This window comes from Panthera onca, chromosome D4 (genome assembly GCF_046562875.1).
Source record: "Panthera onca isolate mPanOnc1 chromosome D4, mPanOnc1 haplotype 2, whole genome shotgun sequence".
Taxonomy (NCBI): domain Eukaryota; kingdom Metazoa; phylum Chordata; class Mammalia; order Carnivora; family Felidae; genus Panthera; species Panthera onca.
The window spans coordinates 2,186,890-2,203,427 of NC_138351.1; the positions used below are offsets into that span (position 1 = coordinate 2,186,890).

At 49.0% G+C, this 16,538-nt stretch overlaps 1 protein-coding gene and 1 long non-coding RNA gene across 3 annotated transcripts in view; one reads left to right on the forward strand and one right to left on the reverse strand.

Moving 5' to 3' along the window:
- The first annotated feature begins 144 nt into the window (after positions 1-144).
- FAM120A (family with sequence similarity 120 member A) overlaps positions 145-16,538 on the forward strand; it is a 96,648-nt gene continuing 80,254 nt past the window's right edge. For both annotated transcript variants that reach the window (XM_060610277.3, XM_060610278.3), the window contains exon 1: positions 145-732. In XM_060610277.3, coding sequence (XP_060466260.1) covers positions 259-732 — 474 coding nt within the window. In that variant the 5' untranslated portion in view covers positions 145-258. The remainder of the gene's footprint in view (positions 733-16,538) is intronic.
- On the reverse strand, positions 4,642-7,512 carry LOC132663745 (uncharacterized). Its single transcript, XR_009603257.3, has 3 exons — positions 6,494-7,512; positions 6,327-6,405; positions 4,642-4,797 (listed from the first exon to the last, which is right to left on the reverse strand). It is a non-coding gene; the product is annotated as an uncharacterized LOC132663745 (long non-coding RNA).

A 16,538-nucleotide genomic window follows, 5' to 3' on the forward strand; every position in this document is an offset into this window, starting at 1 on the left:
GCCGCTGCCGCCGCCGCCCGCGCGAGGCCGCCTCAGCCTGGCCCGGGCCTCGAGCGGCGCACGGCGCAGGTCCCTCCCGCCATGGCCCTGGGAGGCGGCAGCACATGGCGGCCGCAGCGGCCATGAGCGCGCCCGCGGCCCGCCCCGGCCCCCCCTAGAGCCCGCCGCCGCCCCGGCCGCGCCACGGCCCCGCCGCCCCCGGCCCCGCCGCCCCCGGCCCCGCCGCCCCGCCGCCCCGCGCCCGCCGCCGCCGCCGCCATGGGCGTGCAGGGCTTCCAGGACTACATCGAGAAGCACTGCCCGAGCGCCGTGGTGCCGGTGGAGCTGCAGAAGCTGGCCCGGGGCAGCCTGGTGGGCGGCGGGCGGCAGCGGCCCCCGCACACGCCGCTGCGCCTGCTGGTGGACGCCGACAACTGCCTGCACCGCCTGTACGGCGGCTTCTACACCGACTGGGTGAGCGGCGGCCAGTGGAACCACATGCTCGGCTACCTGGCCGCGCTGGCCAAGGCCTGCTTCGGCGGCAACATCGAGCTCTTCGTCTTCTTCAACGGCGCGCTCGAGAAGGCGCGGCTGCACGAGTGGGTCAAGCGGCAGGGCAACGAGCGCCAGACGGCGCAGCAGATCGTCAGCCATGTCCAGAACAAGGGCACCCCGCCGCCCAAGGTCTGGTTCCTGCCGCCCGTCTGCATGGCGCACTGCATCCGCCTGGCGCTCATCCGCTTCCACGTCAAGGTGCGGCCCGCGGGGGCCGGGGCCGGGGTCGTCGCCGCCCCCCCCCCCCCCCGGGATGGGGGGAGGGGCGGGAGCAGGGCGCAGGCCGGGCGAGTCCGGGGTCGGAGGGCGCGGGGGCGCAAGATGGACGCGCGGCCTGGCGTCCGGCGGGCGGGGGAGCCCGGAGCCCCGGCCGCGCCGCGGGCTTGCGAGGTGCGGGCCCCCCCCCCCTTCCCCTCCGCTCCGGGCGCGACGCTCGTCTCGCGGGTGACCGTGCTCGCGCAGCAACAGGTTTTCGGTGCGAGCGAGTGGGCTGCGCGGCCACGCGAGGGGGTCCCGGCGGGGTTGTGCAAGCCGCTCGCTGCTGTCACACGGCGTCCTAGCCGGGGACAGCCTGCCGGGGCCTGCCGAGGTGCACCGCTTTCGAGAGGCGACACGCGCCTTGGGTCCGGGTTCCCTCCGAGACGACACTTTTGAGAGAAATTGTCCGAGTTTTGTGTGCGCCAGATTTCAAAGAATTGTGAGATCTGACATGACGGAATCTCGTCGGTTCTGGGACTTACAGTCTTGGGTTTTGTGCATCTGTTGCGAGAGGCGTAGCGGCAAGAGTTAGGGCGAAGGGGAACGGGAACCCGATTTCCAGGGATGATGTCTCCGCACGGGGGGCCTCGGCCACTTTGGGCCGGGCACCCCGGTAATCAGAGTCTCTGCTGTCCCTTTGGCAGAGGGCTCCACGCTGCACCCGGGCCAAGGGCAGCTTCGGGACCCAGCAGCCACTGCAGAGATAACATGCAAATCAATGACCCTGGGCTTCGTTTGGATTGCTTCCTCGTTCATTGCTTTTTGTAAAAAACTGGGGGGCTGTTTTGGTTTTCTGGCTCTGGCCACCGTGTCTGTCTTACAACTTGTTTGCCTTGCCATTATTTCTGCTTGCAACCGCTTGAGCCCAAAGTTTCTGAAATTCAGTCTTCCTGACTGCCTGAGTTGAGATGGTGGTGGGGAAGCCTAAAGTGATAGCGGAAGTCCCACCCCAACCCTGTTGCAATTGGTGACGGGGTTTGCGAGTCTGCGGGTCGAGGCGGCTGGGAGATCGGGGATTGGTGTGTGGGCCTGGCCGAGACACAGCCAGCGTCCCCTGGGAGTTTGGGTGAGCGCCTAGGGCTGCAGGCATTTTCTGCCCTGGAGCCCGGGCTCAGGGAAGTAAGGCAGCCTGGACTCCCGGCCGAGATCCACCTCCTGACTGTGTCCGAGAAGTATTCCGAGAGGAAACTAGCGCTGAAAAGACAGGATGAGCTTTTGGTCAGACGACTTTCAAATATTAGGAAGGATTGGATTCGGTGTGTCTATCTTTGAGAGCGCTGCTGAATTCTTTATTTAACTGTAAAAAAAGTTTATCTTTGCATCCCTGTGAATGTGTGGCTTGCCTACTAGGTGCTCAGAAGTTTGACCAATGTGTGAATGTTTGGACACTAGATTTAAGATAATTTCTTCCACTTAGCTTTCCAGACACAAGACGATATTTTTTGCTTTAGTTAAGCTTTTGATTCCTAATATAGAAGCATAGTATAGTGTTGGTTGCTCAGGTTAGTGCAATAATAACTCAATTACCTGGAGGCCGCTTGACCTGGCAGTCTCACCGTTTTGGAAGACGTCTAAGAAATTTAGCTACTAGAAATTTCTCAGCAGCCAAACAAGAGATCAGGAAGTTTTGGTATGGTGACCCCCCCCCCTCCCCCCCCAAAAAACCCCACAAAAAACAAAACCAAAGCTTTCTCTTTCCTCCTCACTGGAGAAGCAAATCTCCTTATAGACTGCCCTCTTCTTTTCAGATGTGGTTCTGATAAGCTTGGTTATCTGTTTCTAAGGTCAGCGTGAGAAAAGGGTGTAGAGGAAAGTCTGCCAGAGGCAGGAGCACCATTAATAGCAAGAAGTGACACTTCAAAAGGGAGAAGATTAAAAAAAGCCGTAAAAATCAGACATAATTCTGGGGCTACTTTGGAATAAGGAGAACAATTTTATGTATTTGAGGAGCCCCTGAGGGTTCTCTTAAGAGAATGGAGCGATGTGTACTATTTTTAAAAGATGCCCATTAAAATGGTTAAGTAAATTAAAAGCATGAGAATATATCACTGTATACCTGTTAGAATGGCTAAAATAAGCCATACCAACACTACTAAGTGCTGGCAAGAATGCTGAGCCTCTGGAAGCAGTTCACGTGGCTGGTGGGCATGCATGCGGGCGCACCACCCTGGAAAACAGTTCCGCAGTTAATGTTAAATATACATTCACCCTGTGACCCAGCAGTCCCTCTCCTGGGTAATTACCTAAGGAAACTTTTGTTCATGCAGGAACCCTACTTTGGTGTTCCTGGCAGTTTTATTCATAATAGCTAGTGCTGGAAACAAACGAAATATCCTCTAGTGGGTGACTAAACAAACTGGTCCTTCCATAGGGTGCAGTCTTCCTCACCAATGAGAGGGAGGAAGTATTGATACAGATACAGACAACTACTGGGATGAATCTCTAAGAATTTATGCTGAGTGAAAGAAGGCAGGCTCAGAAGGTGTGATTCTCTATGACATTCCCCTGAAGATGAGGCTGCATTGATGGGGACCAGATGAATGGTTGCCAGAGGGGTGGGGTTGGAGTTGGGCGTGGACATAAAGGGACAGCAGGAGCTTTTTGGGGTGATGGAACTTTTCTGTACCCTGATGGTGGTGGCAGTTACGTATTTTAAAACATACAGCTACACATCAGAAGTACGTAAAAGTTCATTTTACTGTACGATAACCACAATTTTTTTCTATATAAATTATATAAAATTGACAAAGGAATTGACGTAAAATCTCACTCTGTGTAATGTTGGGCACATGAGGCACATGTCTTATAAAAATCTGCCATCTTGTTGGCCTCCTAGGCTTTTGTAAACTGGCAGAAAGGCTTAATTTCCTCAGTTTTGCTTAGAGAAACCTTTTTTGACTTAGAAGACTATGTCTTTGGTAGAGTAATAATTGTAATTTTTTTGTACAGTAATAGTGATATATTTTTAACCATTAGAAGTTGGCGTATGAATCGGCTAATTTTGTTGAGGTGTTTGGACTGCCTGGCCTGAACTTGGCTTCTGCTAGGTACTGGGAGTGTTTCCTCTTGTGTATTTTGAGTCATCACAACCTTTGAAACTTCAGTGAGGGACTGATTTATTTAAAAATCTTGGTGGCATTAAATCCCTAGACCTTTTCTCAGTGATCCTGCTGCAAGACTGGAGTCGGCGTGCGGGTTTAAAATGAAAACCTTCAGATCTTACCCTGAGTCGGGGCTCTAGCGTGTTTACTTAGAGCTGACATAAGAAAGCCGAGCTGCTGTTTTATGACAGTGGAAGTCTGTGAGTGAGATTCGGCTGTGACTTGAGATTTGGGGGATGACAGTCCCTATCCTGGCATACCTGGTGGGACAGGGACCGACTTGTGGACAGGGACCGACTTGTCGGGTGCCTGCCCTTGCTGGGCCCTTTCACAGAGCTGTCTCATTTGGCCTGCGCAGGGTTTTGTTACTCATTTTGTATGGAAAGAGACAGAATTGCTGAGTAGGCGACATCGGGGGACAAGTAACCAGTAACTTTCTCAAGAGGGAAGTGCGGAGTTGAAGGCAAAGTTCAGTTTCTTTGTGTAAGAATGCCTCGGGGGTGTGCCTGCCTGCAGTTCAGTCCCAGGTCAGATCCCATAGCACAGCGCCTCTGCTCTGTTTTCCAGCCACTGTGGGAGTGGGAGCAGCAGGGTTTCTGCCCAGAGACGCTAAACACCAGCAGTACACCTTGTTCTCAAGGACCTCAAATTGACCAGGGAATACTTAGGTTCAAAATTGACCACATTACAAGTAAAACCAGTCATCCTTTTAAAATCCTTAGTTTAAAATATTTACTTTCTTCCATTGTACGGGTTTTAGGCTGGCTTATCTCAGCCTAAGGTCTTCAGGGTTCATCCATGTTATAATGTTGTGTCAGTTTCCCTCCTTTTTAAAGGCTGCGTAATATTCTGTGGACCGTCCATTTGGTCTGCCCACAGAGGCTTGGGTTGCTTCCCGTTTTGTCTGTTGTGAATAATGAAGAATGCTGCAGTGAACTTGGGTGGGCAAAAATCTGACCGAGTCCCTGCTTTCAATTCTTTTGGAGAAGTGCCCAGAAGTGGAATTGGTCGTTGTATGGTAATTCTGTGTTTAATTTGTTGAGGAATTGCAATGCTGTTTTCCACAGCAGCTGCCTATGTATGTTTTATATTATACTTTGCACAATAATATACTACCAGTAGTTTCAATTTCTTGACATTATGATCACAGACTACATTATTCAGCTACTTGCTTTTTTTTTATAAGGATGTAAAAAACTTTCCATGTCTATCTATATGGTTCTAATTCTTTTATTTTTTATTTTTTTTAATGTTTGTTTATTTTTGAGAGAGAGAGAGAGAGAGAGAGAGACAGAGCGTGAGTAGGGGAGGGGCAAAGAGGGAGACACAGAATCTGAAGCAGGCTCTAGGTTCTGAGCTGTCAGCACAGAGCCCGATGCAGGGCTTGAACTCACGAACTGCCAGATCATGACCTGAGCTGAAGTCAGACGCTTAACCTACTGAGCCACCCAGGCACCCCTCTAATTCTTTTTAACGCCTGCATGGTGTTCGATAATTTCTCCAGCGCCTGCAGAGGTGCATGCACAAACTTTAAAAACCTTAAAGGACTATTGAGCCAGCATTGCCAGACTTCACATTTTTCAGGAAAGCCAGAAATCCAGATCTTTATTTACAATTATCCCATTTAAAAAATACTGTTTAAGCCAAGCAAAATAGGCTGTGGGCTGGATTCTGCCCTTGAGCCCCGGTTTGTGATTTCAGCGTTGATTTCTAGAACACTCATCACCTTATCTAAATCTCTCTTCCCTTTTCTTAAAGTTAGACTGACCAAAGCCAACCTTTCCCCTCTGTCTGCCTTGTTCGAACCCTTTTCAGTCATCAAAGTGCTCCCGTTTCCTGGGGCTCCTGAAATAAGATAATAGTCTGCTTCTCTCCATTACATGTTCTTCCTTCTCATAATCCCAGCGTCGCCCCTTTGAGGGTACTGCTGTCCGTGTGCTCATGCGGCACCTGCCTGGTCCCGTGGCCTGCACAGACCTGACGGACAGCTGGTGGTATGCGCTTGAGACCGAGTCTACCAAGCCCCATTCACACAGCTGACCACGCACCCCCTGCCTCCTGTCCTTCACATCCAGTGGCCGTTGTGTTTGTGTTTGTGCTTGCGCTTTAGCCACCCCAGAGCAGGACCCTGTACTTAGTGGGAAACTTCACTGTTGACTTCAAATGTCGTCTCCCCTCTGCAGCCCGACCCCTTTTGAGCTGGTCTTCACTGTGTTTCTGTTCCACCCTTTGTGCACTTGGTCTGATGCTGCTTGTAGCCCTAGCTGGTTCGAGTCTCATGACTGTCCACTTCGAGGTTATGCTCCTTGCCTAGAGTCCCCCCCCGGTATTTTGAGCCCCAGCCTGCCTGTCCCTCCACCAGCCCGGCCACCTTCCACGTGCCCCACTCCTCCTCCTCCTCCTCACTCCAGTACCGCCACCATGTTAACTCACCACGTGGAGCCACTGGGCCTAACAGGCGCTTGTGCAAACGCATTGGTGGTTGTGAAACGAGATCATCATGTGTTTACCACTGTTGGGAAAAAATGATATAGAATAATAAAATTGAGCACAAAGTACAGCGCAAGACTTATACTGAGGGTAGATACCGTTTCATTCACCTGTGTCTGGGCAGTCGTCAGAGTCGCATCTGCATTGTGACCGGCCTCCCACACCCGTCACTTCACTGGTGGAACTCATCCTGTACACCATGTCGTGCCGCCTGTGGGCCCCTCGGGTCAGTCATTCCTGCCAACATCTTGAACAAACCATTAATCCAGACTCCGTGTTGAGGCTCAGACCCTCCTGTGATCTGAGCTCTTTCCACCTGCCTGCGTGGCTCCCGGTTCCTGTGTTGTGCTTCATCAGTGCTCCAGCCAGCCCACTCACTGCATCCCCAGAAACGGCCTGCTTCCCTAGAAACGGCCTGCTTCCCCGCTCTTCTCGAGGCGCTCCTTCGTGTCTAACTGCCCACATCTGCTGGTCGGAATTTTGCTCATACTTTAAAGCCCATCTCAGGCACGGCCTTCCTTCACAGAGCCTCTGATGTTCCCAGAGGTAGGCCAGGGACAAGTGCAGCGCCCTGCTTTCCTGTGTTCCACCTTGTTGTGGCTACCTGTGTGCGTATCCCCAGCTGTCAGCTCCTGCAGGGCTGGGACTCCGTTCACTCCCGCGTGGGTTTAGTATGGGTGTCGAACTTTTTAGTCACATATTTGCTTTGTACTATTTATATAGACAGAGAAATTTCATTATTTTCTTCTAACATCTGGATCAATGCCATTATGTAAGACTTATTTTCTCACCTTAAATTTCTGATAATCTCTTTTCTGACTGGTTCCCAGTGATGATTCTTCTTCCCTTTGGCAAATATTGAGTGCCTGTTACTGGCCAGGCATGGAGGAGCGACTACATAGGAAAGAAAGGAATCCTCCAAGGAACTTAGTCTACTGACAGGGGGCTTGTTCATGAAGACTTCTCAAGTGTCACCATCTTGAAATAAGGTAGATCGATCTGAGTTTCAACTTCATAAATTCTGAAACTTAAATTTTCATGTATTGGAGGGGCACGTGGGCAGCTCAGTCAGCTAAGTGTCTGACTTTGGCTCAGGTTATGACCTCACGGTTCGTGACTTTGGCTCAGATTATGACCTCACGTTGGGCTCTGTGCTGACAGCTCAGAGCCTGGAGCCTGCTTCGGATGCTGTGTCTCCCTTTTTGCCTCTTCCCTGCTTGCACTCTGTTTATCTGTCTCTCAAAATAAATAAACATTAAAAAAAGTTAAAGTAAAAATTTTCATGTAATGTATTTTGGAGTAACATTTTTAACAAGGACAGGATTGCTAGGAGTTAGCTGAAGCTTGAGATTAGTATAGTAGGCTAACTAAACACTGAGGACAAATAATGTTGGTGTTTCTTTTTTTAAAATTTTTAAAAAATTGTTAAATTTTTAAAAAGTTTATTTATTTATGAGAGAGAGAGACAGACAGACAGCATGAGTGGGGGAGGGACAGAGAGAGAGGGAGACACAGAATCTGAAGGAGGCTCCAGGCTCTGAGCTGTCAGCCCAGAGCCTGATGGAGAGCTCAAACTCACAAACTGTGAGATCATGACCTGAGCTGATGTCAGATCCTTAACTGACTGAGCCACCCAGGCACCCCAGTTTTTAAAGTTGATGAAGTTTAATTTACATGTTCGTTATGACATCCACACTCTTACTTGTTTTTTTAGTGGAGAAAGAAAACAGTTTTATCATTGGATAAGCGGTGGCATCAAGGCAATCTATTAAAAAGATCGCAACAAAAAAAAGAATCTCAGCCTGTCACATGGCCTGCAGCCACAGTCTGTGCTAATGGTGCGCTCTGATGTTACCATCTAAAGGAAAAGTAAAACCTCTGTCTTTTGACAAGTAGGAAGTTACCTCTTGGAGCCAAGTGTCTAGGCTTCCTGAGAGATTGGGGAGATGGGACACAGCCCTCCTTTTATTATTATATGTTTTTAATTTTATTTTTTTAATTGTGGTAAACTATAAAGTTTTTTTTTTTAACCGTTTTAACCATTGTTAAATGTACAGTGCAGTGTCACAGAGCACGTTCACTGCTGTGCAGCTGTCCTCATCACCCATCTCCAGAACTTCTCATTCTCCCAGACCTAACCTTGTCCCCACCAAACACTAACTTCTGTCCCCCACCCCCTCCCAGCCCCTGGCACCCACCACCTGCTCTCTGTCTCTGAATTTCACTGCTGTAAGGACCTCATGTAAGTGGAGTTGCCCAGTATTTGTCCTTTTATGACCAGCTTACTTCCCTGACCATGGTGTCCTCAAGGCTCATCCATGTCATGGCAGGTGTCAGGATTTTATTCCTTTATAAGGCTGACTAATATTCCATTGTGTGTACACACCACATTCTCTTTATTTATCTGTCGATGGACACCTAGGTTGCTTTTGGCTATTGTGAATGATACTGCTACGAAAATGGGTGTACAAATATCTGAGTTTCTGCTTTCAGTTCTTTGGGAATATGCCTGGGAGTGGAATTCCTGGAATGGAGGGTGGTTCTGTGTGCAGGTTTTTGAGGAATGGTCCTGCTGTTTTCCATGGTAGCTGCGCTATTTTACATTCCCACACCCAATGTGCGAGGCTTCAGTTTCTCCACATCCTCATCAATGCCTGCTTATTTATGTTTTTTTTTTGTGTGTGTGTGTGACAGTAGCCATCCTAAATGGGTGTTGAATGGTATCTCATTGTGGTTTTGATTTGCATTTCCTTTATGATTAATGAAGTCGAGAATCTTTTCATGTGCCACTCCCTTATTTAAAAAAATTTTTTTTTAATGTGTTATTTTATATTTGAGAGAAAGAGAGAGAGAGAGAGAGAGACCATAAGCAGGGGAGGGGAAGAGAGGGAGACACAGAATCTGAAGCAGGCTCCAGGCTCTGAGCTGTCAGCACAGAGCCCGATGCGGGGCTCGAACCCATGAGCAGTGAGATCATGACCTGAGTCGAAGTCGGCGCCCAACCAACTAAGCCACCCAGACGCCCCTCCACTCCCTTATTTTAAAAGAAATTCTTTTTCCTGGCTTTTAAGACCACTGCAACCAATTCTTAGAGAATACAAAAGAGATGTGTAAGGTAAGAAGCTGTTCAGCTCTGATTCCAGATTTCATGATGGGTGAGACGTAGTTTTAGACATCTCTAATATATGTTATAACTTTAAATTGCTCTTTAAACAACAGTAAAAACCTTCCACCAAATCGGAGTTAACTTTTACGTCCTTGTTCCTGTGCTGGACTTGAGCAGGATCTCACTCACCTAGGACCTGGTTACTAGAGCTCAGATCAAGGTGTCGTTTTTGAAAAAACAAAAGAATTTAGGTGACTCATATCCTCTTATGTTCAGGTTAACTGACATCTTCTAAATCTCATAGGTGGCAGGAGGGTGTGTCGCATTCTTCCCTAAGCTGGCGTGAAACCATTCTAAACAAAGACCTCACACGGTATTTTTTTTTTTCTTTATATCAGAAGATCTATTTAAGACAACTCACTGTGTTTCAGGTCCCATATGTTTGAAAAGTGTGAAGAAGCCCATCCTTTCTCACACAGTTTCTTAAAGACAAATGGTAGCGGACTTTTATCAGCACTTATTGATGAATGACTGAGCTGTTTACAGGTAGTAGCTCATTAACTGTCGCTGCTGCCCTGTGAGATAGGGAGGGCATGATTTGCAGATCAGGAAGGGAAAGTGCAGGAAGTGTTAGAGCAGTGGGGCTCACCCACCTGGCGCCAGAGACAGAAACCTTCCTGTGCCAAGTGCCTTGACCCTGGAGATTAGGAGTATGTAGCAGTGTGAGCTCGTCGTCTGACGGGACCGTCCCCATAGCTGTTGTCAGCATTAATAAGTAGCTATACTCTCAGAGTAAGCTTGGGGAACTTTTTGGTAAGCATTTCTTGTGAAAATACAGAGTTCTAATGGACATGCCTTTTTTAATGACACGCATGAGATGAGAAGATTCACCTGGGGTTTGGAGGCTGGAACACAGGCTAAGTGTCGGAGGCTGCATCGAGGCTCAGTGCAGCGTCCCTCACTGGGACCAGCGGCGGGCATTTTGCCAGCTGCTGAGGCTCTTCCACCCCGATGGTATGTGTTTCTGGAACCAGGTGGGCATGGAGGCAGGCGAGGCGCTTTGTGCTTCCCACGTGGTTCCCAGCCAGGAGCCGGAGCCGGTGCTTGAGTTGTGCGTGCAGGGGCTCTGGGGTGCACCCCACATCTGCCCAGCAGTGGCAGCCACAGCGAGTCAGTGAAGGCCTAGTGCCTTTAAGGTGGTGGTGGTCTCGGGGAGCCAACCCAGGGTTTTCCTTACTGAGGCTATACACAATTCCAAGTTTGGCTCGCTCTGGGGGAGGGGAGGCTTTACCCCCTACTACCACTCGCTTGTAGGAAGGAAGGTCTCAGGGCGTTGTGCTTTAGCTTGCTTTATAGTTTCTTGGAGTTAAGCTGAAATAATTATCCCAGTATTGTATGTGATAATTTTTACTCACTTCTAAAATTAGAATTAAGAACTAGGTGTACCAGTTTCGTCGTATTGCGCCCAGTTTGCGCCTGGAGCTGGAGGCCAGGGAATCAGAGAAGCAGGTGCTGTCCGTGGGCAGGTCAGGTGGGAGGCGAGCCCGGGAGCGCAGGGTTTGCTGGCCCAGAGAGAAGGTGCTTGGAAGAGAAGGACAGCCAGTGCCTATCAGACCCTGCTTCTCTGAAGCTTAACCTCTGGCATTTAAGTAAAAAAAAATTGTTTTTTAATTTTTGAGAGAGAGCAAGAGCGAGAGTGAGAGACAGAGAGAATCCCGAACAGGCTCCATGCTCAGTGTGGGGTCTGACATGGGGTCCATCCCATGACACTGGGATCCTGACCTGAGCTGAGATCAAGAGTCGGACGCTCAACAGACTGAGCCACCCAGAGGCCCGTGTGGCATTTAATTTCTATCTTTAATTAAATAATTACTTCTCAAGCCCTGTTTTGATGCAGCCTAGACCCTTGCACTGACCCAGTCCTGCACCCTCGCTTTGATCAGGCTCTGTGATGCGGGTCCTGAGGCAAGTGGACTTGGTTCACATGGTTGTGGGTCTGTAATGACCCAGGCTCACCTGTGGTGGGCTCTCCTGCTTCCCGAAGCCCCACCATCTGCGGAGAGAGATGTTTTCACATAACAGGCTCTTTGTGCTGTTCATGCCCGTCAATGCTTTGTTCACCTGGCGAAGTAGCTTAAAATAGTCTTCCAGCTGGTGTCTTGTAGACTGTTGACTTTTTTCTTTTCAAAATAAACTTCTTACTGTGGAATAATTTTAGGTTTATAGAAAAGTTGCCAAGATGGTACAGAGAGTTCCCGAATATCCTTCCCTTTGCTTCCGTGCGTGGTAACAGCCTGTGAGCACGCACAGTCGTCAAAACTAAGAAGCTCGCTTCGGTGTGCACGGTGAACTGGGGTGTGCTTCGTTCCCATCTCTTCCCTCCTTCCACCTGGGGCCTTTTAGGCTCTGGGCTGATCTGGGGTGCCCTGTGGCCTTCAAGTGTCTCATCTCCCCGGGCCCTTGTGGGCCAGGACAGCTCTCAGCCTCTGCTTCTTTGGTGACCTTGGCACTCTGGATCCGTGAGCAGCTGTTTTGTAGGCTGGCCTCCAGTTTGGGCTGCCTGATATTTTCTCGTGTTTTTTTTGGGGGGGGGGGGGCGCCCAGAGGTGCAGTGCCCTTTTGTCGCAGCATACCATGCTGGCGTCTGCCGGCCTCTGCCCCGGGACACCACTTCATCCTGTTTGCTGGTTTGCTGCTTCGCTGCTTCGGAAGTGGTCTTTTAGGGCAGCCCCTGTTTGAGGGGCTGGTGTGGGTGAGCTTCAGCTGCTGGGGAGGGATTTCACGTTATTGCTGGAATTCTTCTGTAGGGCATCTTTTCCCCTTTGTTTGGACTCTTATAGGCCCGTGTATCTGTCTCATACTTTGGGGTAAAACCCAGCATGACATTCTTTATTTTCTTGCGCACACTGTTCCAGCTTTGGCCATTGGGAGTCTTTCGGGTGGGTTCCTGTGTCCTTCATTTTCTGAGCACCTCCTTCCTTTCTGGTACACAGGTATGTGGCTGCAGGCCTGTCTTGGATTTCCCTGCCCCAGCATCACCCATTTTTCTCAAGGGCCCTGGTTCCATTTAGTGAACGGAATTTAGAAACCAGATGGAGGTGGGGTGTTCTTGCTCCTAAGGTGTGGCTTTTCAGCCCTTGGTTGACAGCTGGGAGCTGTGCATGTGCTCACTTACGTCTGATGATTTCTCTGCCTGTCTGTGTTGTCACCTACACACCAGTTCGTAGGATGTCTCCATGGCTCAGCTGGCACCACAGGGTTGTGCCAGCCTCCTCCCTTTGCCCCAGCGTAACCCCGTTCTCTGACAGTGGGACACCTGGCTCGTCCACCACACATGAAGTGGTCTCAGTGCTGTCACCTGCACCCCTACACCCTCGAGATACACATTACCAAGAGGGGTCAGTCCTGTCTGATCTGGTTTTAATTTGCATATGTTAAAGTTCATTCTCAGTGTGAGATGTGCAGTTGTATGAGTTGGACAGTGCATAGAGTCATGTGTGTCCACCACCCAGACCTCTGGCTCTTATCTGTGTCCTCTTGTGGTACGGCCCCAACAGGCTTTCATCACTCGCCTGTTGGGGAGGATTGTGTCTCTGTCACCTTGTGGTCTTGAGGCCATGTTGCCTTTCCTCAGTTAAAGGCATGGTATTTTTTTTAAAATATAATTTATTGTCAAATCGGTTTCCGTACAACACCCAGTGCTCATCCCAACAGGTGCCCTCCTCAATGCCCATCACCCATTTTCCCCTCTGCCCCACCCCGCATCCACCCTCAGTTTGTTCTCAGTATTTAACAGTCTCTTATAGTTTGCCTCCCTCCCTCTCTGTAACTTTTTTCCCCCCCTTCCCATCCCCTATGGTCTTCTGTTAAGTTTCTCAGGATCCACATATGAGTGAAAACATATGGTATCTGTCTTTCTTTGCCGGACTTATTTCACTTAGCATAATACCTTCCAGTTCCATCCATGTTGCGATAAATGGCCAGATTTCATTCTTTCTCATTGCCACGTAGTATCCCATTGTATATACAAACCACATCTTTATCCATTCATCAGTTGATGGACATTTTTTAAAGTTTATTATTTTATTTTATTTTTGTTTTATTTTATTTATTTATTTTGAGAGAGAGAGGGACAGAGAGAATCCTAAGCAGGCTCTGTGCTGTCAGCACAGAGCCTGATGTGGGGCTTGAACTCACTAACTGTGAGATCATGACCTGAGCTGAAATCAAGAGTCAGTTGCTTAACTGACTGAACCACCCAGGTGCCCCAAGGCGTGGTGGGTTTTAATGGTGGGAGACAATACCAGCATTTTGGAAGTTGAAGGAAACTTAAAGACCTATGAATTGTACATTCCTGGCTTGGTGGATGAACTTCAATCCAGAACTGGGACTTAGGTGTTCTGGTTCTGTCCCCCTTGCCAGCACTCAGGGTGCCTGAGGTGGAACCATGAGCAGAACGGGAGGGGGCGGGGCGGGGTGGCCCTCCTTGCTTGGAGGTTTGAAGTCTGTGCTCATGGGCTTGGTTCCTTCATCTTTTGTTTTATGAAGTTAATTCTCTTGGACAGCTATTTGTCTCATGCTGGGTATACTTTGAGGGAGGATTAAGGTATTGTTAATGATTTGCAGATTAGTGTTGTAGTGACTTAACAAGAACTCATTCACTTTGCCTTTTTTATAACTTTTTATTTTGAGAGAGCTAGAGAGAGAGAGAGCACTCATGCACGCACTTGAGCAGGGGAGGGGCAGAGAGAGAGGGAGAGAGAGACTTCCAAACAGGCTTTGTGCTAACAGCACGGTATGAACCGTGAGATCATGACTGGAACCGAAACCGAGACTTGGATGCTCAACCAATTGATGAGCCACCCAGGTGCCCCAAGTTGACCAGTTTTTTGGCCATTGAAATATACACACTTACTGGCAGGCTCAGGGGTGAGCAAGGACGTCACTAATACAAACATATGCACTCCTTACATGAATGAGTGGCATGTAAATTGTCTCTGTCTACCCAGCCATCCTCTTTGCTAGCTATTTATTTATTAAATTAGAAAAAAGATGTTTATTTTTGAGAGAGAGAGGGTGTGAGCAGGGGAGGGACGGAGAAAGAAGGAGACACAGAATCCAAAGTAGGCTCTAGGCTCTGAGCTGTCAGCACAGAGCCCGACGCGGGGCTCGAACCCATGAACTGCCAGATCGTGACCTGAGCCGAAGTCGGATACCTAACCAACTGAGCCACCTAGGCGCCTATTAATTTTTTTCTTTTAAGGAAGTTTTCATTAAGCATAATTGCACCATCCCGACAGAACTGGTGGCATTTGCTTTCTCCCTTCAGTGCTTTCCTACGGAAGCAGCTCTGCGTGGCTCTGCACAGGGGCTTGATTCTGAACGGTTTGCTTGTGGGAAGCCTTCCCCACGTTTGCCTCCAGCACAGTGGGCTGCCCTGTTGACCTGGCTCATGGGTGTTCAGTCCCTTTCTCCTGAGGAAGCCTGTTCCTTGGACCCGTGTTATGCTCCCCACGCTTGTTACCAGTGCGCTGGTTTCTTAGGCTCCCTTTCATGGAGTAAGTAAGGTTACTGGGTCAAGTAGTGCGAACGTTTTATGGCTCCGGAAAAATGCAGGTTGTTTCCTCTGAGTTTTACTCCCATGGTCTCCCGTGCTCACCTCGGTCAGTGCACCTGCTCTTCCCCCTGGAGGGCCCGTGTGGGCGATGGCACAGGGCTGGCCCTGCTGCCCTTCCCGGGGGGGCTGTGACCGGCCTGTGGGTACTCAGGAGCACTGCCCCTGCCTCAGTGTCCCGGGAGAGCGGTTTCATCAACTCCCTCCCGGGACACTCAATATTGAGTGTACGGTGTGCGGCTCCTGCACGTAATTCTGTGCCCTGTCCACAGGGTGCCCGGCTCTGGAGCAGGCAGCCACGCTGCCTCTTCACCTCCTGGGAGGGGTGGGGGGCGAGGGGTGGCCACTCACAATCTCCTCTCATTTTGGGGCTTCTGGGCAGATTGTGAAGATTTATGATGAAGGATGCCTGGATGACAGCCGGGGGTTGCTGGTGGTTTAGAAGTACTTTAGGACATTGCTGTCATTAGAAAGTTCTACGTCCTGAAGTGATGGGGGTTGGAGGCTTGGGCTGGGAGATGTGGAGCTGGCCTGATGTCAGAACTTTTTAAAACTGTACTTTTCCATGTTAGCGAAGGGACGAAACTGCGTTCTTCTAAGACCTTGTTGTTAGATGAAGGGACAAAACTGCGTTCTTCTAAGACCTACAAGTGAATTGACTGTATGTTATATTTTTCTTGTGAGGTAAAACATTTTTATCAAAATATTTATCAAGAGAATGCAGGAAGTTACTTTTCCTTTATGCGTATTTCCTTTCAATATGCCTTGCTTCTGAGTGAGATTTCATTATAACTAACTTTCCAACAAAATATGTGACTACTTGTCCTGTGAAATTTGGTGAGAGATGGGAGAGATTGTATGGCCCTACCCAGCAGGTGACCAGTGAGCACTCACTGTTTGCAGGTAATCTAGTTTTAATTTTAATTCAGTATAGCCACTCATTGGACAGTATAGTTCTAGAAATTTATGTTTAAGTAAATTTACATTTATGTTTTTCACCTTTAGGGCTCTTTGGGGAGTTAATTTTCCGTTGTTAGCTGTATCACCGGATTTAGTTTAAAATTCTATTTTCTTTTTTTTTTTTTTTTACATTTTTAAAGTAGTTTTTTTTTTAAGTTTATTTATTTGTTTTGAGAGAGAGTGTGAGAGTGAGCGAGCACAAGCATGGGAGGGTCAGAGAGAGAGAGAGAGAGAGAGAGAGAGAGAGAGAGAGAGAGAATCCTAAGCAGGCTCCATGCTGTTGGCACAAAGCCAGATATGGGGCCCAAACTCATAAACTGTGAGATCATGACCTGAGCTGAAATCAAGAGTCAGACGCCTAACTGACTGAGCTACCCAGGCGTCCCTAAAATTCTGTTTTCTCAAATACCTTAACTATTGTAGAAACAAACAAACAAACAAACAAAAAACCCTGCCAGATTTCAGTTGGTTAAAT